At 36.2% G+C, this 23,159-nt stretch overlaps 1 protein-coding gene across 1 annotated transcript in view; it reads left to right on the top strand.

Moving 5' to 3' along the window:
• The window catches only part of UBE3C (ubiquitin protein ligase E3C), a 63,905-nt gene that overhangs the window by 29,737 nt on the left and 11,009 nt on the right, over positions 1-23,159 (top strand). Inside the window, exons 14-19 of the mRNA XM_015832523.1 lie at positions 4,251-4,355; positions 4,540-4,627; positions 7,920-8,017; positions 9,022-9,154; positions 11,154-11,401; positions 21,699-21,911. Of these exons, the coding sequence (XP_015688009.1) occupies positions 4,251-4,355; positions 4,540-4,627; positions 7,920-8,017; positions 9,022-9,154; positions 11,154-11,401; positions 21,699-21,911 (885 nt within the window). The remainder of the gene's footprint in view (positions 1-4,250; positions 4,356-4,539; positions 4,628-7,919; positions 8,018-9,021; positions 9,155-11,153; positions 11,402-21,698; positions 21,912-23,159) is intronic.

The raw sequence follows: 23,159 nt of genomic DNA, 5'->3' as shown, positions 1-23,159 counted from the left end.
GCATGCCTCTAGAGCTGCTGCCATTGAAACGGGCAGGAAGCACAAGGTAGCGCCGGACTGAAGTGGCAGATGGAGGAGAAGGTGGTGGCCGCCGGCGGGCAGGTGATCTGTGGGGCAGGGCAAGGACAGCGGAGACCGAAGAAATGGACACAGTTGATGCAGCAGTTTTCCACCTCTGTCTCTCCCTCAGGTGGCCTATTCCACTCCCCCTTTACTTTTAGCATTCAGGGAAGCGCATGCCTTTATGTGTCCTTAAGTTGCTCTTTGGGCTCTATCCTAATCCCCAGAGACCTGTGTTTGTCTGGTGTAAAAACTTTGGTCAGCTGCCCAACAAAAGCCGCCCCCCTCTCCCCGTTCTCCATTCTCTCTTGTAGCAGCAGCGGCGGCAGCCGGAGCAGTTATACCAGGACTGGCGGAAGGAGGCAGCAGGGGAGGCTTGCGCTGCCTCATCACGGCGCAAGCCAGGGGAGAGTTGGTGGAGGAGAAGGAGGCACCTGCTGGGCAGGTGATCTGCGGGGTGAAGCAGGGGGAGCGAAACCGAAGAAAGCCCCTCCAGTGGCAGACGTGGCTATTGTGCAGCGGTGGCACAGTCTTTTGCCGTCACTCCTCCCTGGCTCCGAAACGGAAATGGACTGGGCAAGATGACTGAGCCTGCCCCGTCCATCCTCCGTAGTATGGGAGTCTGGCTTGGGAAGGGAGTGAAAGGGAAGAGGTGGGTGGGCGGGCAACCGGGTCATTGAATGGGTGGGGTGAGATCGCTGAGCGGGAAGTAGCCTGGTTGCGGAGGCCCTGAGATAAGCAGGTACCAGGGCGTGGGGCAGCTTCACCCAACCCCCCACCTGCTGTACCTCAACTCGCGGCCGCCACGCAGCCCCCTGCCCCATTGCAGCAGTGAGCAACCAGATAATGGGATGGAGTGGGTGGGGTCTTAACTAGGGTTTATTTTTTGGATAGGTTTTATTTTTGGGGAAACAGTATGTGCCTTCAGCTCTCAAAATTCTCAGCAGGCTTGCTGGCTGGGAAATTTTGAATATTGAAAGAAATTATGGTAAAAATGCATCTATTTTTTTCCAAGAGTAGATTTCTTAAGGTTTCATGTCAAAAGAGAATTAATATAAAATAAATATTACTTTAAGCTTTGATTTAGCAGCTGATATTTGATATGTATTCAATATGTTCTTGCAGATTTTGGTCTTTCCGGAATATATTCCAATGCATTTATTATCACATGTTTATACATAAGGAATATTTAGATCTGAATATACTATTCTCAGGATAAAACCTCAGAGATGGATAGCTTAAAAAAATAAATTACCACAGACCCTTTGTTTAAGGGGAAATATACTACATGTGCTCAGGATGGCTTCAGGTGAGGTTACCCTAGAGATCCTTCATCCAAGCTGGCTAATACTTAATGAGCTTCTTCATTTTCTCACAGCATATTTCAGGTCTTTGGATAATTCATTGAGATCCTTTGGGAGCTCTTACATACCCTATTTAATATACTAGTAATTTGGTCTGTGATGTCATGTAAGCCATTTTGAGCATTTTTGAACTTCTAAAATTGAGGAAGCCGATAGGCAGAATTAACAAGCTAGGCTGCATATTGGAAGATTACTTGTATTTTTCCCATATGAAGAAGACCATGGGGAAGGAATGGATAAACCAGTAAGGGCGGAGGAATGGCAATTCAGTCCTGAGAAGGCATGAGAAAGAACCTCAAAATTACCCCAGCTTGATTCTATTTGGTATAAATTGGGGAAGAGAGAAATTCTGATAGGCTTTTAATTATGTAATCATCGCCTACAGCAGGGGTAGTCAACCTTGGCTCTTTTATGACTCGTGGACTTCAACTCCCAGAATTCCTGATCCAGCAGTAATAAAGTAGGATTCCTGGAATCTCTATGGTGTCTGTTTCCTGACTGCTAGTACCATTGTTCATGGCAGCCAAGATAGTTCAAGAGTATTTTTGAATTAAACTTTTCTATAATAATCATCAGATGTTTATGTAGTTTAATTTTTTCCAACCTCCCAGCGATATACATGAAAGGCAATAGGGTAGCAATTCAGGATGTAACTGTTTCCTAAGAAAGTGCTTGACTTGCCATGAAATGTCTGCAGCAAACACTCACAGTCAGCTAAAATTACTCATTAAAGGAGTGGAAGCAGAAGAAATGCATTTTCCAAATTAAATGCTAGATTTACAGTCCGTTTAATACCACCGACCTCTTGCACACTAATGTTCAGTTCGAGTCATCAGCTGTCCCTTTAGGTCTTTTATCACTGTTTTTGTCAAGCTATCTATTTAATTGAAAGAAGTTAATTGAATGAAAATGATCAACTAAGCTTGTATTAATATTGCTAATGGAACTTTCTTCTTGGCCATGTTTGGAGAAAAATGTCAAGCTAGACTTTAGGAAAGACCCATTAATGCTTGCACTTAACCTGATGGGCTAATTAAGGAATGCTTATTCATTCTACAAGTCTACAATAGCCTTTATCCCACCCATTTTGTCCGATTTTTACAAGACATTTCACTTATCAGCAATGAACATTATGGACATTAGCAGCAATGAGAGTAGCTGATAATGTTTTGATTGTGTTGAATATTGTACAAAAGCAGGGCAAGATACTATGGAGATGTAATAAAAGATTGCAATTTTAATTACGTATCCATTTGTTATCTAGTAAAGTTTACAATCTGTGAATATGGACCCAGTATGCTTACATATTACAGAAATGTGAAGTGCTCTGGTGTTATGCCAATTTTTCCCAAGCTGATGTCCTCCAAAGATACTGGCCCATGATGGCTCGGAATTTTGGGAATTTAAATCCAAAATTCCTGCTAGAAACACAATTTGTGCTGTGTGGTTGCATCCAGCGAGCTTACAATGTTGAAATCTGCAAGATGAGCTATATTTACTTAGAATATTAACAGTAAGTATAATTGGTCAAATCTGGGGGAAGAAAATCCATGTGTGGAATGATGAAAGGTACACAGGAAAAAGCCAGTTGTAGAGTTAGCAAATATAAAACAAAAATTAACAAGTGTGTCTCTCTCTGTGTGTAGTTCTTTGTATGCATTTTAATAACAAAATGAGCTGTGCAAGGTTTGTCCCAAAAGGCATTCTTTAATAGCGTGAATAATTTCTGTAGTATGTGTATATAGAAGAATAGATACAAATGAAACATATAAACTTTAATGCTTGTATTGTGACAAAATAAATGTTCATCTTTCAATAATATTCATGTGATTTACAACAAAAACAAGGATCTTTGAGAAGGTCAGAGATCTCCTATCTGTAGGGGTAAGTAGACAAATGAAAAAGGAATGCATATTGGTTACATAACAGCCAGGGAGCCCTTTCACAATGATCTATTTTTTCCTGTTCAAAATGTGTGTAGAAACTTAGTTATCACACACACACACAAAATGAAAGATACTCAATCTTTAACTACTTTTCAGTTCTTCTTAAATTAATTACTTTCAAATCCTTAAAGCTTCATACCAATATAATGATTATTTTATGGGATTAGTGCAGTCAAAATTAATGTTAATGTTTATTGAACTTTATGAAAGTTTATGAAAGGTTAGATATTTATGGATTGTTTTTTACTTACTAAGGTGCAGAAGAAGCCATGTTAAAGCTTGTGGAAAGGAAGCATATAAAATCACAATTTTTTAACAATATTTGCAGTTGAAAGCCACCACCAAAATGAATTGTTCATCTTAATAGATAATCTTAATCCAATGTTATATTTTAATAATGGATTGATTATTTTAAGATTCTATTTAATTCTTGTTCACAGTTACTTTTAAAAACATAATATTGGAAACATGAGGAAGAGACCTTCATCCTGAAGTGGATAGACTGGCTAAAATGAAGATGATGAATTATTAACTCTGCCAATACTTACTTTAATTATTTAAAACAGTTGATATTTTTTCCCCACAAAATTTGTCCAATGTCTGGGCTACTTGAGGGAGATATTTGATTTTGACCTAAAGGCTATGAAAATGCAGAGGAGGATTTATTGTCTTTGTGTTCTGGAATCAGCCATGATGGGTAGGGATCTGGGATGTTCAAATCCAAGAGATTGGATTGTTAGTCTCTCACATACACATAAACCTAATACGTGTGTACTAGATATAAACATACTGATACAAATACTAATTCTGTTTATAATTGATCCTTGTTTTCTGTCTTGCTACATAAAAATACTTCATAGCGGCTGTTTTAACCGTCTAGGTAATCACTAATTTGGTGAAAATGCTGAAATCTAGAGATACAAGAAGGAATTTTTGCCCACCAGATCACTGGCTGTCATTACAAGAAAACATTAGAGCAGATAAGGTAATATAGAGGTTACTTTTTATTTAAAAAAACGGAATAGAGCTTTTTTCATGTTAAATTTACATATTTAAGCTGTTTTTACATCTAAACCTAGGAATTTCTTAAAAATTAACATGCATACTAATAATTTACTTTTAAGGTTTCAGCCCAAGACATTTAATCGTGATATTTAATGTATTGCTAGGTTACACAGCTTTATGTGCCATCAGCAAGACATGTATGGAGAGTGAGGAGAATGGGAAGGATAGGACCCTTGCAGTCAACTTTGGATGGTAAGAAATGATTTGTTGTTAAAACTAAGTTGTGCAGGAGACAACTGTACTCAATATCAGATTTGATTGTTTGCATTTCTATTTTTTATTTAAATAATGGTATCTCTCTTTAAAAGAGACCAATCTTTCTCTAAAAATGATCCATGAAGGAACTTAGAATGAAAAAAGATGCAGTTACAATGATTGTGTAAAAACAGGTGCATAAGAGTGTGCTTTTGATTTGTTTAATTCCACTTGACTCCTCATGAGTTAAACACAATTAGTGTGAAAGAGTCACTGACTTGCACATGACATGTTACTTATGTATTCTCATTTACTTAAATGGCAAGCTCTTTTGTTCTAAATGTCTTATGTATTGATGACTCAATCCCATATTTCTCTTCAAATAAATAACTGTTGATGGGGCAGTCTGGATAAAATTGACTAATTGGCTAGAATAATTGAACTGCTGAAGTTAGTGGCTTACCTTTGCTGTACATGCAGTTTCTCTTTTCAAAATGCTTTTAACCCTTAGCATAATCAATTACCTATCTTGACTAATTGAAAATGTTTGCTGAAAATTTATAAAATGCTTGGAAAGTCGAAGTACCAAAAATGGCTATTTATTGAAGTTATCACTCTTGTAAGGTTCATTTTACAGTGAAGATGTTCTTCTGAATTGATCTAATTAAAATTAACTTGAAGGTTAGAAGTAGCATTTCTTATGTCAGATTGTTTCTGGGAAAAAAACACCCCAGACTATTTTGCAATGTTCTCCTGCAATTTGATTCCAAAAACTTGATAGATTAAAAAGTGTATCTTATTGTAATAGACAACTCTTTCAAGAATATTTATAATTCTCCCACAGTCCTTGAATGTCTTTTTTGAGGTGTAACATCTGTATTTTCAAAATCATTCTTGTCTTGAAAAATTTCATTTTCAGCTATACTCACATATGCTTTTGTTGCTAAGTTTTCCTTCACTTTCCTTCCATAGTTTCCTTTATTTTATATCACCCCCAGTGTCTCCAAACTTTGGGAGCAACTTGCTGGATATATAAGTATTCCTTGACTTAACAATAATTTGTGTAGTGACTGTTTGAAGTTACAATGGTGCTGAACAAAGTGACTTACGACCAATCGTTGCACTTATAATTGTTGCTGCATCCCCACCGTCACATGATCAGAATTCAGGCTTTTTGGTAACCGGCACATATTCACAACAATTCTAGCATCCCATGGTCACGTGATCTCCATTTCCAACCTTCCCAGCCGGCTTCTGACAAGCAAAGTCAATAGGGAAAGCTGGATTCACTTTATTACTGCATGATTCTTTTAACAACTACAGTGATTTGCTTAACAACTATGGCAAAAGAGGTTGTAAAATTGGGTGTCACTCACTTAACAACTACCTTGCTTAGCAGTGGAAATTCTGGTTCCACTTGTGGTTGTAAAACGCCTTGTAGTAGGAAAGGCACAACAGGAAGAGAAAGTTACCTTCCATGTTGCAGCACTTGCTCTTTGGAATAGTATCCCCCAGAGACACTAATGGTTTCTCCTCAGAAGGCTCTGAGAACGGCTTTTGGCCCTTTGGGGTAGGCTAGGTCAGGAAACAGATACACAAGAAATATTAGAATACTACTTTATTTATAATAATAATAAAGTTGGAAGGGACCTTGGAGGTCATCTGGTCCAACCCCCTGCTCAGGCAGGAAACCCTATACCATTTCAGACAAATGGCTGTCCAGTCTCTTCTTAAAAACTTCCAGTGTTGGAGCTTTCACCGCTTCTGGAGGCAGGTTGTTCCACTGGTTAATTGTTCTAACTGTCAGGAAGTTTCTCCTGAGTTCTAGGTTGCTTCTTTCCTTGATTAGTTTCCATCCGTTGCTTCTCGCCCTGCCTCCAGGCGCTTTGGAAAATAGCTTGACTCCCTCTTCTTTATGGCAGCTCCTGAGATATTGGAACACTGCTATCATGTCCCCCCTCTTCCTTCTCTTCATTAAACTAGGCATACCCAATTCCAGCAGCCGTTCCTTATATGCCTTACCCTCCAGTCCCCTGATCATCTTTGTTGCTCTTCTCTGTACTCTTTCTAGAGTCTCAGCATCTTTTTTACATCGCGGTGACCAAAACTGGATGCAGTATTCCAAGTGTGGCCTTACTAAGGCATTGTAAAGTGGTATTAATACTTCACGTGATCTTGATTCTATCCCTCTGTTAATGCAGCCCAGCACTGTGTTGGCCTTTTTAGACTATGCTAATAGAATCTTGGAAGCTCAATCAAATTTCCTCATCCCTCTCTCTTAAACCAAAGAGAGTCAAAAGTGAGGCAATTTTTAGCCTCTTCCTCATGCTGCTTTCTTGCTTTCCAAAGTTGAGAGCTCCTATTTACTAATGGTCATTGCATATTTTACCCAAGGTCATCTGTCTGCTGTTCAACATTTTCTATTGTGTGGTTTCCTTCTGAACACACATGATCTCTGATTTTATTTTATACTTTTCTGTTTTAAATGCTGTCAGCTGCCCAGAACTGTATGGCTTTGGGCAGCCTCTAAATTGTATAAATCCATAAATAACAGTAAAATAAATAAGAATAGCCAGATTTATCTGTATAAGCTAAAACTCTCCAAATAGACTTCTGAAACCTGGTTGGCATATATATTTAACTAATAAATAAATAAAAAGTGATACTTGGTTCTCTTGTTGAACTAAGCAGCTTTCAAGTTTTTTTCCAATTTTATTTAAACTGCGTAAAGAATTCTAATATTTAGGCTACACTAGTATGGCTTTAATGGGATCTGTACAGGTAATCCTAGACTTATGAACACAATTCTAAAATTTCTCTTGCTGTTGCTAAGCAAGACAGTTGTTAAGTCCATTTTAGGACTTTTCTTTCATAATTGTTAAATGAATCACTCAGTTGTTAAGTTAGGAACACGGTTGTTAAGTGGATCTGGCTTTCCCATTGACTTTGCTTCTCAGAAGGTGTTCACATGACCCTAGGATACTGCAACTGTCATAAATATGAACCAGTTGCCAAGTATTCAAATTGTGATCATGTAACATCATGGGAGTGCTGCAATAGTTGCAAAAATGGTCATAAATCACTTTTTCCAGTGCGTTTTAACTTTGACCAATCACTAAACAAATGGTTGTAAGTTGAGGACTAACTTGTAATTCAGACTATATGGAGAACGCCAGGTTGCCCATTCCTGCTGTACGTAATAGGGTCCTCACCAGTTGAGGAAGAATGGAAAAGAGCATATTGTACTACACAATAAAGCTAAATTCTGATCTCTTTGTTTATTTAAAAGTGGGATTGGATCCAGCCCCTCTTTCTGTGTCGGAGGAGCGACAGCTTGCAATATTGACAGAGCTGCCTTTTGTGGTTCCTTTTGAAGAAAGAGTAAAGGTACTTTATCTTTTTTAAACCTTGTAATTTTTAACAAAGTTTTAAACATTGTTGAAAGTACAGTATATTATTGACAAAGGAGTACACAACATTTTGGAATGGAAATGTTTCTTGCTATTTTGAATTTGAAATGGTTTGTTCTTATTTCTGTTCTGGTGCTGCCATTCTGAAATTACTGGCTGAACTTGAAGTTATTTGTATGTAGTCAGGCCAGGCCATTTCAAATTCGGAGCAATTGTTTCAAATTCTAAATATTTCAAATTTTTGCTCACCTCTTAAGTCCTGAGCTATGTGCTCCGTGAAAGAAAGGATACATATACAGTATCTTTGCCCATAAGAGATCAACTGCAAAACTTTTAGTGAGGTCTAAATTTTGCAAGTTAGGCGTCTCAGTTCCATGGTTGGAGGAGATTAGAATGTTTTTGTATCTATTGAAACCATCTAGAATAGTTTGTACTAATTTTTTTTATCCATGCTATACCGATAAATTGTTTAAAATTTTGTAGTTTAGATTTTTGAAGACATAAGTGATTATCATATAAACCAGGTTTTCCTCATCATTTTCATTTAAAAATTAACAGCATAAACAATTTCTGTTAACGCTACAGCTTTCAGCTAATTAGCAAACTGAATTCCAAGAATTGTGCTGCTGTCAACATGTACTTATACTATAAGGGAAATGGAAAATAGTTTCATGAGAGATATAAATCACTGTTATTGAAAAGGACATTGATAAATGTAGGGGAAATGTGTTGCTTAGTTCATGTGGAAGTATTAGGAGTGGCAAGAGTCTTGTAACTTTAAGCTTCTGTTCAAGTGCAAGCTGTTTTGTATGAAGGCATGTAAAATACTACTGGTAGTTTTTTTTTAAAAAAATCTTATCATCACAAATTTCCAAAATCTTACCACTATATAATGAAATTAAAATGCTACTGAATTATTTTGTATTGAAAATCCATACTTAAGTGTAATTACTTTCCCTTTCATGACTTACTCCATACAAGATCTTTCAAAGACTGATCTATGCGGACAAGCAGGAAGTACAAGGAGAAGGCCCTTTTCTGGATGGAATTAATGTTACCATTAGAAGAAATTATATTTATGAAGATGCATACGATAAACTTTCTCCTGAAAATGGTACGGTATTTATAAATTGATCAAATGATTTATCTTGGGAACTATAAAAAAATAATTGGGGGGCATGGAAATCTTACTCTTAGATCGGGGGATATTAGAAGATGAATTCATATATTGTAAAATGCTGTACAACTTTAAACATTCCATGTGTTTGAGATTTTTTTTAAAAAAGAAATCATAGTTTACAATGATGGAACTATTTTTCAGCAGCATTTTAAAACTTTTCTTTTAGATTATTAAAAAGCTTGTTGTGTGTTAATCTTTTTGGAGTTTGTTATATATGAACGGACAGAATATTTATTTATTAGAATTATTACATCCCACCTTTTCATAGAGGAGAGCAAGGTGACATGCATAATGTTCCAGCCTCATATTTTCCATGCAACAACAGCCCTGTCACATGGGTTGGTCAAAGTGAGCATGATGATGAACCTGAAATAATCTACGTGTTTCCACAGGGATGGACTAGAATTTCCCAGAGTCAGGAATTTCCTGGGTCCCAGAGCTTTACTGCTATACCTCACTGGCTGTCTACTTTTTATTAATCAGATAGTTTTCACTATCTGCTTTATATGATGTCATTTATCATTTTTTTCCCCAAATAAAGTAATTAGAAAATTTGTGAAAACTGTAGAAAAGTCAGTCATGAAATTAAAAGCTTGTTGGAAACCGTGGGATGCATTAAAATACAGATTGATTTATATCTGTATAAGAAAAATGACACGATGGATCTGTTCCTATGATCTTGAGTAAAAGAGCAATTTTAAACTAAACATTTTGGGCTACTTTTAAGATACAGTTAGAAATTATTTCCTGCCGTGGTCAGAGCTCATATTCTTAGTAGCCAACTTTTAAAGAAGATAGTATTTATTAAGAGGAAATCGTTGTATGAATGTTACAATAATTTCAACAGTTGAACTATTTTCTTTAGAACTTTAGAATAAATTATTTGTAATGGAATGTGAAAATGGCCTTGGAGGATTTGGTGGGGGTGAGGAAGAAATGCTCACGCTGCTTTGTGAGAAACAGCAGAAAAAAGGAAGTTAGAAATCATCTGCTGTAATTTATCAGGCAATATAAAGAGAGGACCGGAAATTTGTGCTTTAAAACTTTCAAGATTGATGTAATTTCTTCTTCCTCCATCTTCTAAGGTCATTCTCTTATTCCATTACAATATTGCATATACTGTGGGTGTAAATTCTCAACTAATGTGAATGGGAGACCAGAATTTCCTGGAAATATTTCTAATATTTAACAGATTAGATTTTGGAACAACTTACTACTGGACAAATGAATTATTCTGATATATTGGGAGAAAAAAATCGAGATACGAATATTGGCTTAGTTTTCAAGGGGGAAAGGGAAATGACTCTGCAGCAAAATGTGTGTTATTTTTCTGTGTCAAGACATTTGAAGACATATTTTAAAAGATCAGAGGGCAGTTATCTTACAAAAATATGTGAATGCTTGAACAGAAATAAAGGCCTAAATATAAAACATACCAACATAGAAGGAGGATACATTTAAGTCAAGACCCCTTTGAATAGCCCTTGAATAATAGCTGCTTTGTCATCTTCTTTGATGTAGCCTCTGCATGTGAATTCTTAGTGTAAAGCCTAGACAGAAACCAGATATTTAGGCTAAAGCTTTCATTAGCCCCAGTGAACTGAGGAATGGTCAGGATTCTTGAAACTTTAACCAATAGATTTGGAGGGCCGCTATGAGCTCCAGAAAAATCTACACCATATGGTTTCAAATACATATTTCAGGAATGAATTTAATTTTTCTAGATTGTATATTGTTTTGATTTCAACTAGGAACGAGTGGGGTGGAATGGTAGCAATATGCAGTTTTCTGCACTGCTGAGAGCAGATGGTGTTGGTAGGTTTAGATAAATTTAAATACTATTTAATGCTGTTTGCACAATCAACTTTTTGTGGATTTGGATGTGTTTAATATATTCATAGTTTATTCTATAGTCTTTCTTTTATTTCTCCAGAACCTGATTTGAAAAAGCGAATTCGTGTTCATTTACTCAATGCCCATGGTCTAGATGAAGCTGGTATCGATGGGGGTGGAATATTCCGAGAATTTTTGAACGAACTACTTAAATCAGGATTTAACCCTAACCAGGGTTTTTTTAAGACCACTAATGAAGGACTGCTTTATCCAAATCCTGCTGCACAAATGCTGGTTGGAGGTTCTTATGCACGGCACTATTACTTTCTTGGGCGGATGCTTGGAAAGGTAAATATATATGAATGAATATATACATTACTTGAATTCCCCAAAATACACACAGGCGTTATGTCAAGATTTAATAGAATAATCTGAGTGACGCAAGCAGGTTTGTATATATTTCTCCTTTTGTTTCAAAATATATACATAGATTTTTATGTTTATCTGCTGTACTTTACCTCTCTGACAATTTTTATCTCTGAAATGGATTCATAACACTTTGCAGCAAGCAGAAGGGAAATGCAAAAGAAACAGGAATCAGCTTTTAAAGGACTGAGTTATATGCTAGCATTTATATCCATTGGTCTGATTTTTCTCTGGTTATTATGCTTTTTAATAGCACTTGGAATGCTGTGTTATTATCCAAGAAACGAATAGATAAAAAGGTCATAGATTCCGTGAACAGTGTTAAAAATGGGAAAGATATAGGTATAGCCATAACTGGAGAAATATTAAAAACATGGGCATAGTTTGTAGATGGAGTAACTGTACAACTTGTTTAGCATGTTTGAAGTCTGTATTTATGTCTAATAATTTTGTTAGTAGTTAAAGCATCAGAGTAGAAACCAAGAGACCTTGAGTTCTTCTCCCTCCTTAGCCACAAAGCCCAGCTGGGAGACCTTGGGATGGTCTTACTCCCATTTTCTCAAGACTCTTATTTATTTTAATATTTCCATTCCTGTTGTATTTACAGCAAAATGGTGCATATCATACACCCACACAAGGATATGAAAGATGACAATAAGCAATACAGAGAACACCATCTGTGAATCAGAAAAAGAAATAACTGCACTACAGCTTAGCAAAAAAGTGTATTTTTTACCCTTTTTAATGGTAACTAAGATAAAAATATATTGTTACAAAAATCTATACCTTTATCAGTAAAATTTTGATTTAAAAGTACCTGTTTTACAGTTGTGGCTACTCTATTCATTTATTAAATTGGTTAACCTCCAAATGAGCAGTGTACACTTTAAAATATTGTAGACCTTGTAGGAGAGAAGCCATATTGGTCTCTGGTGGCAAAATATCAGAAAGTATTTTGTAGCACGCTTATTCCAACTAATGTGTTTTATTTGTTTTTATATTGTCTATTTTGTGCTTACATTTGTTTGAATCATGTAAGTGTGAGATGGGCTTCTATATAAATCAAATAAAAATAACCCATCATGTTTGTTTCATTGGTGTAACTTAAGCACCATTCAGGTGCACATTCGCACATTTCTATAAGTGATTGGGAAAGGTGAAAAATAGGGGGGAGGCATACTTCCATACTCTGTAAATACATTTATGCAGAATCAAGGACATTTGCCTAGATGCTATCTTTTTAAACAAAAAAAACTTTGTCTGATTGAGATAAACTGAATCACACACTAAACCTTGACATGAAAAGAACTGGTCACTCAGAAGAAGGTAGAAAAGTCCTGCAGTGTGTGCTCAGTGCTTATGTGGGGACAGAATGATGGTGTTATCTAATAATTAGCTACATCCAAGTGCAGAAACATCTATTAAGTGGCATTCAGCAAGAAGATAAGGCACGTTCTTATTGTTCAATCCATACCTTATTTTTCAGTCCCTGTCCAAATTGTGACTTTAGTTGAATAATTATTCATCCATTTATAAAAATGCTTCCATTGCACCATTTGCAAACTATTTCTAAGGTGATTCAGTATGTTAATAAAAGTCCTTGTGTGAATGTGGCCCATGTTATAAAAGAAGTGCTAGATTCAAGCAGTTTCTCACTCATATAAACCAAAAGAACTGTGTTTATGTTACAGTGTTACTGGAAGTGGAATATATTAAAATTGAATAATTTACGTATATTTTATGTTTAGATAGTCATAGGGCAGTTAAGTATGTTTTAAACAATCATGGTTATTATGTTAATAAAATTAGGTTCCCATTTTGATCCAGGGTCAAGTTTGACATGCTGTTCTTATATTTTGATCGTATTTAGTCTTGACTCTGCATACAGGTGGTCCTCGACTTAAAACAGTTCATTAATAACCTTCAAAGCTACAACAGCACTGAAAAAAGTGACTTATGACTGTTTTTCACATTTACGACTGTTGCAGCATCTCCATGGTCATGTGATCAAAATTTAGATGTACTAATGACGGTTGCAGTGTTCTGAGGTCATGCGATCACTTTTTGTGACCTTCTCACAGGCAAAGTCAGTGGGGAAGCCAGATTCACTTAACAACTGAGTTGCTAACTTAATAGCTGCAGTGATTCACTTCACAACAGTAGCAATAAATGTTGTAAAATGGAGGAAAACTCACTTAACAACTGTCTTGCTTAGCAACAGAAATTTTGGGTTCAATTGTGGTCATAAGTCGAGGACTACTTCTACTGTGTATATCTAACTTTATTTTGCCAATTTTTTTGTAAAAGCATTAGGACTCCTACAGCTTTTAAGAACTTCCTAATAGGCAAAAACAGGCTTCTTACTCTAATACTAATATTTCATAATGGAAATAAAACTTGATGATTTTTTAATATAATTCTCAAATAAGAGGCGTCATTCTAGAAAAACCCAATGGGCAATAGAAATGTTAATATATTTTGAGCAAGTAAACCTTCTGAGCTTGGTGTTTCACTTGTAAAAGCTGTGCTAACTTTTTCTCATCTAAATTACCTATCAAAGACACCTTTTTAAAGTTCAAAACTCCTAATGTTAAAAATCTAAAAAATGTAACTATCTTGTTTCACTTATTTACTAGAAATGCCTGCTTTAATTACACAAAGCACTCTTTGTGTAATACACATAAATCACTTCTGATTTACAAAACTGGCTAATATTCAGAAAGGTGAAAACTCAATAATATGCAACACATTTTAATTAACTCTAATAGAAATTTATTTTAAAAAAAATTCAACTAATACTTTTCTTGATGGTAGATTCTTTCATATAACCAATTATCTTTTCATTACAAATGACTAAACTTACTATCAGCATTTGTAAGTATGTGTCCAGCATTAAAACACTGCTAAAAGTGTGGTATTTTAACACTAAATCTTTGAGAGTGAAAAGATTCTATTGATTGATTGTGATATTTATTGGGTCATAATGTATTTAAATTTTCTTTAATGCATATGTTAGCGATTGTTTACTGTGATAAAGTGCAGAAAGGTCTCTGTGAGCAATTCTGCATGGAAAGAATTACCTCATGTCAATGGTCACTTCTCAATTAAAAGTTCCATTAGCAGATGATTCCAGCTTCTGGTTTGTGTACTGATTGCATTTTATAGCTCCTAAATCAGGCTGCCTAGACAGGGAATAAATAAACAGTTAAAGTATGTGGTAATGGCATCCTGATCTTTTTTCTTTTTTTCTTTTTTCTTTGGAAACACCTTGGTCCATTTAAGCCAATTAAGTTCAGAATATTTACTGAAATAAAAAATTGTAGCATTTGAACTCTTACTGAAAACGAGTACTTTGCTAATTTGAGGATATTGATTCAGCTTGATACCTGTCTTCCCTGTTTAGATTAATGGTACTAACCTTCGCAGAGCTTTAAAAAAATATTTGTTTCACAGAGGTATATATTTATTCTGGTAACTTCCTTTCAAGAACTTCTCTAATTCTGCATGAGTAAGAATTCTTCTGCAGAGATTAATTCTAGAATTCTACTGCTGTACCACTATATAGTCATTGTCAATACACCTGACAGCACTGTTCTCAGCTACTATAACACAGAGCTGTCCAAAGTTCTAAAATAACATCTGTGGGAATTTGCACCTTTTAGTTGTGCATCTGAGAGGAAAATGAATTGCGGGATTTGATGTTAGCCTTCTCCTACCTGGTTTCTTCCAGATGTATTGAACAATGACTCTCATTATTGCTCAGCTGCAGACAACAAATTGAGCAAATAGAGATGGCACAATAGCTAATATAGATAGTCCTCAATTTAGGACTAGTCAATGATCATTCAAAAGTATAACAAATCTCCCCAGAGCTATGTATGATCTACTTTCGGAGTTGTGATGGACACAGACACAGAAGGAAGAATGGATTCAACTAATGATCATGGAATTAACTTAACGAGCATCATAAAAATGGTCATAACTTGAATCTAGTCACATGCTTCAACTTGCAGCTGAAATTCTAATCTCAATTCTGGTCATAAGTCAAGGATTAACTGTAGCTGAGGTTTGTTTTGATTGTTATGGAACCATTTTACGATTAGTGTTGAATATTTTTCAGTGTAATGGAAGCAAACTTGGTGAAAAGAGAGCAGGGGCTCAAAGCAATCAATTACAGGTAATCCTCGCCTTACAACAATTTGTAAGTAAAATTGCATTAAAAAAAGTGACTTAAGACTTTTTCACACTGATGGCCATTGCAGCAACCCCATGGTCATGTGATCAAAATCCAGATGCTTAGCAACTGACTCACATTTATGACGGTTGCAGTGATGCAGGGCCACATGATCACCTTTTGCAACCTGACAAAGTCAGTGGGGAAGCCGGTTTCACTTAGCAACCATGTTGCTAATTTAACAAATACAGTGATTCTCTTAACAACTGTGGCAAGAAAGATCATAAACTGGAGCAAAAATCACTTAACTGTCTTGCTTAGCAATACAAATTTTGGGCTTAATTGTCATAGGTTGAGGACTATCTAATGTTGCTAATAATGCAGGTAGCCCTTGACTTATGGCCACCACTGAGCCTAATATTTCCATTCTAAGCAAGGTAGTTGTTAAATAAGTTACATCTCATTTTACAATTGTTTTGCCACAGTTGTTAAGTGAATCGTGATTGTTAAGCAAGTTTGGCTTCCCCCATTGACTGCTTGTTAAAAGCTGGCTGGGAAGGTTACAAATGGTGATCACATGATCTCAGTGGAACCATCATAAACACATGTCAGTTTTCAAGTGTCTGAATCTTGATCACGTCACCATGGGCCTGCTTGAATGGTCATAAGTGTGAGAACCAACCATAAGTTACTTTTTCCCACACTATTGTCACTTTGAATGGTCACTAAATGAATGGCTGCAAGACAAGGACTACCATATACAGATAGTCTTTGATGTACAACCATAATTGAGCCCAACATTTTAAGTTGCTAAGTGAAAAATTTAAGTGAGTTTTGCCCCATTTTATGATTTTGCTTGCCATAGTTGTTAAGTGAATCCCTGCACTTAAATTAGTAACCTAGTTGTTGTGAATCTGGCTTCCCCATTGACTTTGTTCGTCAGAATGTCGCAAAAGGTGATCACATGACCTCAGGACACTGCAAACGTCATAAATATGAACCAGTTAAGCACCCAAATTAAAATCATGTGATCATGGGGATGCTGCAACCATCGTAAGTGTGAAAAATGGTCATAAGTTTCTTTTTTCAGTGCCATTATAATTTCTAATGGTGACTAAACAAACTGTTCTCAGTTGAGGACTACCTGTATATATCATAATGGAAGTATCAGGTTATTCTTATTTTTTGTTTATGTGTCAAGCAATTTTTGTTTTATGTAAGGCAACAAATACACTTTCTCTTGTTGCTAGTGTGTGGTAGATCAGAGCAAGTTGGGTTTGGGTGTCGTTATTTCTTAACTGATGGTTTTGTTATTTTGAAAATGGTAAAGATTAAAGTGAACCTGGCGTGAGCAAAGCACACATTCTAACTTTTTGTGCCTCATCTTTTGGGAATATGAGTAGATTGCTGTGAAATGTGTGTGTACTTTAATATTTGTTATCCAGTAAAAATATTTTTGAAAACAGAATAAGGAAGCTCAGTTTCGTTAATCTGAATGTTATGTAGGAGAACTCTATTTTTGCTAAAATTAGAAAGCTTTTCTTGGCATATCTGGCATAGCTACATTCTGTTCTCTTGAAATTTTGCAGCTGAGGAGATTCTAACTTTGTGGATAATTTTGCTTCGTCTATTATGACCTTAGTATTCTTTTTTTTTATATGCTTTTTGTTCTGGTTATATCAAACAGTGTCTTCGGAATTCTCTTATGATAGCATTCATTTTTATATTTTCAGCTTGCCTAGTACGTAGGAATTAGGGAGCTTTGATCTGTTTTATATAAGATGTAGCTTTCAAAATAAAAAGATTGTCTCACAATCAACTCCTTAAGGTTGTAGAATCTGGCTCCCCATCTCCATCACTTTCTCCCAGAAATGCTCTCTCAGTCACTAAAAAGGATGGATCAAGAGGAAGTCCAGGTAGTGCTCGACCTACAGCCGTTCATTTAGTGACCACTGAAAGTTACAACGGCACTGAAAAAAGTGACTTATGAACGTTTTTTGCAATTATGACCTTTGCAGCATCCCTTTGATCGTGTGATCAAAATTCATATTTATAAATTCATATTTATAACTGTTGCAGTGTCCTGGGGTCATGTGATCTCCTTTTGCGACTTTCTACAAGCAAAATCAACGGGGAAGCCAAATTCACTTAACAGCCCGATTACTAACTTATGAACTACAGTGATTCACTTAATAATCAAGGCAAGAAAGGTCATAAAATGAGGCAAAACTCACTTAACAATAGAAATTTGGGGCTCAATTGTTGTCGTAAGTCGAGCACTATCTGTATTTTGAAGACTGATTGCAGTGAAAATGGTTGGGAGCTGTCTCGTGCAAAGATAACTACTTTTCCTTGTAGTGATCCCCACCCATCCTAAATGCCTTGATTGAATTGTGTGGGTGCATTTTAAAATCCCAAATAGAACCTATACCAGTGATGGCGAACCTTTTAGAGACTGAGTGCCCAAACTGCAACCCAAAACCCACGTATGCATCATCGAGTGCCGGGTAAGTGTGGCCCATTGGGTGGGCGTGGCTGTGGTGGTAACGGCAGACTGGGTGGGATTAAAAATTTCAATAAATTCCAACTTTGCAAGAGCTTTTTTTCCCCCACGAGAAGTTGAAATTGACTGATTGAACTTTTTTTTTTTTTTTGCACATGGCGGCGGAGGCCTAAAGCAAAAAGGTTTTATAAAAGCCAGCTGAAGGCCTAGGACTGGGCGACAGCGCACGTGCCCACCGAGAGGGCTCTGAGTGCCGCCTCTGGCACCCGTGCCATAGGTTCGCCACCACTGACCTATACAGACCAGCAATTATAGTTTTAAGTTATCACCGTCATAAGGCGGATGATCACATGACTGAACTTATTTTAAAGCTTTTTTTTTCCAAAGGTCACTAAGCGACCATTGTCTTTGTTTAAGTAATTGCCATGGCCATTAAGTGAACGCTGTGGTTGTTAAGCGAAGCCATCATTTGCTATGTTCAGTTTTTGCTGAAACTGGAAATAAATGTCAGGTTTTTTGGCAAAATGTCATAAATTGCTGTCACACAACTGCTGGATGTTGCAAATGGCCTTAAATGCAAGCTGGTTGCCGAGCACTTAAAGTGGGGTCATGTGACCGTGCTGGTAGGGGCAGCCATGGGAACTTCTGAACTGAGTTGGAAGGACCTTTGGGGGCATTCGTGGTAACTTTAGTAACTCCTCATTCAGCTGCAGATTATATAGATCATTTCTAAATAAATGGTGACTCACATCTTTAAATTTCCTATGACTCTCCTGAATTATGCTGAATGGATCCACTATGGATCTATGTGCAAGCAATCCTTGGCTGTTTCAGAAGCACTGAGAGTAGGAATAATATGTACATTCCTATCTCTGCATTCTGGATCTAAGGCTGAAAACAAATTGCATTAAAAAGTTTAAACTGTGCCCCTTGGGCAGGCAGAAGTTCATTAATGTAAAGCTTCTTTTCAAGTATGTTTTAATTAGAAAAGGGGATGTTTTCAAAGCATGACTGATTTGGCCAATAAAACTCCAGAAAAATGGGCATTTGTGCTGTTTGTGCGCAACCATACCCCTCCCCATCAGAAAAGTACAGAGCTCAAGTGTGATTAACTTAACAAAGAATGATTGTACGTTTGAGAGGTGCATGTTGCAAAACTTAGCTTTTACACTAATTAGAATATTAACTATCCATCTTACTGTGTATTTTTAATGTTCTTGCTTTTTAAATATACTGGAGGAATCTGGCTATGGAAATCAGTATTTAATTAAATGATAGTCCAGTTTCCACAATCCAGGTGGCCTAAAAATGCTTTATATAGTTTTTAGATTAAGTTATAAATGTTTGCTATGGAGTTACCTGAAGATTGATGGAGATGCATTTGAAAAGCATTATTTTTTTTATTGATTCTTAATGTAGTAAATTACTAAAGTTATTTGGCAGCAAACAGAAATGGCCTGTGATGTTGTTCACATTTATTCTCCTGATAGTACCACAATTTGCATTAATTGCATTGCTAGTGCACTCACTTATATTAAAAAGCTTCTAGTATAATTAATCCTTTTTATTTCAAATCATTTTGGCACAATTTCCAGCAATAAACACTCATAAAAGGTAGACACTTGAGAAATAACAAGCAGGTTGCTTCAATATACCTATTGCTATTTTCTCTTGACATGAAGTTATTGATAGGCTTCTAGGAGCCAGTATTGCATATGGGCTAAGAATTAAGACTCATATGAAAAATGGTAAGTGGATTATTTTGCATAAAAAATAGACAGTTCTTGAATCTGTGTAATTAACCTGTGTTTAAAAAATACCTTGATTTATGCCTACATTTGTATTTCAGTTGCATACATTATGGAAATTTAATTTACAATCCATTTAGCTGATGTGATCATAGTATTTAGAACCATCATTTATTAGGGCTAGTATATTAAATGCTTTAAAGCTACTTTTCCCAACTTGATTCTCTCAAGAGGAATTATAATTGCAACTCCCAGAAATTTTCAGAACACCTGGAGGGCATCCAATTGGGGAATGCTACTTTAAAGGCTTTATTTTGAGATATACACAGGCACAAAAAGGAATTGTACCAAGGTAGACATATATGAGTTATAAGTGACATTCTATATTAAATGCAGTTTGTGTCTCTTTTTGTGTTTGGTTCATCTTTTACTGATTTAAAACTCAAAACAATGACTACAAATTTAAATTCAGCTACCTAGATGAAGGTTTCATTTTGTCATGGTTTTATTAAAAATCCGGTATTTGCATTATTGTAATATCTCCTTAGTTTTGCCTTATTGTTTGCACTTTCCTGGTGATGGTAGATCTAAACTTCCTCACTGCAGCTAGGTATCAAAATATATTTGATATGACATCAATAGATGCCCTTTGCTTATATTACATGTTTGTAATAAAGTTCAGCTTCTTCTTGATCTTTCTTGCAGAAATTTTGAAGAGTGGGATTGGAAATAATAGGAGATAGCTTTTCATTTCCAATATATGCCTGTAATACAGAGAATTAAAAGCAAAGCCACAGTGTTATTTGGTCTGTTCAGAGTTAAACTGAAAGCTGTTGTTACGTACACATCTTAGAAAATGGCTAAAAGTTTTCCCCAAAAACCTATTTTGAATCCATAAATAAATACAATATTTTTTTGTGTGTGAAGTGTGTACTATGTGATACGTAAGAAAAAACTCTATTTTGAGTTGACTTGAACACACACACACACACACACACACACACACACAGAGAGAGAGAGAGAGAGAGAGAGAGAGAGAGAGAGGCCATACTTAAATCAGGTTCAATTATTAAGAACAACATTGTAAATACAATTATAGAAATTATGATACATATTATAGAATTTTTTATAGATGGAGATAGGATTGAATATAGTATCTAGACTGAAAAAATAAAGCCTAAAAGGGAAAAAATATGATATGGTTTTAATCAGGTGGATTTTTTCAAGCTTAAACTTTTCTTTTGCTTCTTTCTATGAGTCCCTGGAGCTGAATAAGCTATGAATAACAAGAACGGGTTTGCAATTTTTCATAATTTACATAATGCAAAATCCAACTCCCTTTTATGTAGGATTGCTGCATATAAAATAGGACTAAATGCATATACATTTTTTGCAATAGTGGCGAATACCAATAGCTCGGGTATTTTTACTATTTACAGTAAAAATGTATATGAGGGTGGAGGTTTGTTCTCCGAAGCTCCGAGAACGAACCTCCACCCTCACATACATTTTTACTGTAAATAGTTAAACTTAAGAATAAAAATGTAATTTTAGAATTATATTTTTTCTGCTACATGTCCTTAATTTTCTTGTGCAATGCTATCATTGGTCATATTGTGTATATATGTTTCATTTTGATGATCACTGACTGAATAAAGATCATTGAATATTGTATATACATTTGGGCCATGAGCTTTTTAGCAGGCATAGGAAATGAAATCATGTGTTTCCTGTTCTGTTTCTGGATGAATGTCAAATGAGTGATTTTCAATCTCTTTATATACTTTTTTAAAGGCTTTATATGAAAATATGCTGGTTGAGCTTCCTTTCGCCGGTTTTTTCCTCTCCAAGTTGCTCGGGACAAGTGCTGATGTCGACATTCATCATTTGGCATCTCTGGATCCTGAAATGTACAAAAACCTCCTTTTTCTTAAGAGCTATGAAGGCGATGTAGAAGAACTTGGGCTGAACTTTACTGTGGTAAATAATGATTTGGGAGAGGCACAGGTAAGAAGATATTTTCTCTGTCTATTATAGCCAGTTAACTATTAATTTCCCAGCACTATTTGCATTCAGATGCCATGGTGATAAAGCACTGACAGAATAATTGCTGTTTGTGCCATTTGGAATCAAAGCATTCAACGTCTTACTGTTTTGTTGATCCAAACTGACACCTTTTTGCTAAAGTGTCAAAGACAGGCAATTTACGTGGTTGCGCTTTTATTTCAAATTTGAATTTTCTATTCTATAATGCAGTTTTATGCCTCATGGGCTTGCCCAGGCAATCGCCACGTGTCAAAGCTGACTCAGAAGCAAAACACACACACACACACACACACACACACGAGAGAGAGAGAGAGAGAGAGAGAGAGAGAGAGAGACAGACAGACAGAGACAGACAGACAGATAGACAGAGATGAAAGAAATAGTTTGTTGTTAAATTAAAAACTTTCAGTTGAAATTTGGATTTGTTCTTCAACATCTTCATCAACGATTTGGATGAGGGGATAGATGGGGAAATCATCAAATTTGCAGATGACACCAAGCTGGCAGGAATAGCCAACACTCCAGAAGACAGGCTTAGGATACAGGAGGACCTGGACAGACTTGAACACTGGGCGCTATCTAACAAAATGAAATTCAATGGTGAAAAAAGTAAGGTTCTACATTTAGGCAAGAAAAACCAAATGCACAGCTATAGTATAGGGGGTACCTTGCTCAATAGTAGTAACTGTGAGAGGGACCTCGGAGTCCTAGTGGACAATCATTTAAATATGAGCCAGCCGTGTGCTGCAGCTGCCAAAAAGGCCAACACAGTGCTGGGCTGCATTAACAGAGGGATAGAATCAAACCATGTGAAGTATTAATACCACTTTACAATGCCTTGGTAAGGCCACACTTGGAATACTGCATCCAGTTTTGGTCACCATGGTGTAAAAAAGATGCTGAGACTCTAGAAAGAGTACAGAGAAGAGCAACAAAGATGATTAGGGGACTGGAGGCTAAAGTATATAAGGAACGGTTGCTGGAATTGGATATGTCTAGTTTAATGAAGAGATAGCAGTGTTCCAATATCTCAGGGGCTGCCACAAAGAAGAGGGAGTCAAGCTATTTTCCAAGGCGCCTGAAGGCAGGACAAGAAGCAATGGATGGAAACTAATCAAGGAGAGAAGCAACCTAGAACTAAGGAGAAACTTCCTGACAGTTAGAACAATTAACCAGTGGAACAACCTGCCTCCAGAAGCGGTGAATGCT

The sequence above is a fragment of the Protobothrops mucrosquamatus genome, unplaced genomic scaffold (assembly GCF_001527695.2).
Source record: "Protobothrops mucrosquamatus isolate PMUCROS unplaced genomic scaffold, P.Mucros_1.0 scaffold5, whole genome shotgun sequence".
NCBI classification, from domain to species: Eukaryota; Metazoa; Chordata; class Lepidosauria; order Squamata; family Viperidae; genus Protobothrops; species Protobothrops mucrosquamatus.
This window is presented reverse-complemented; position numbering and strand designations above follow the sequence as displayed.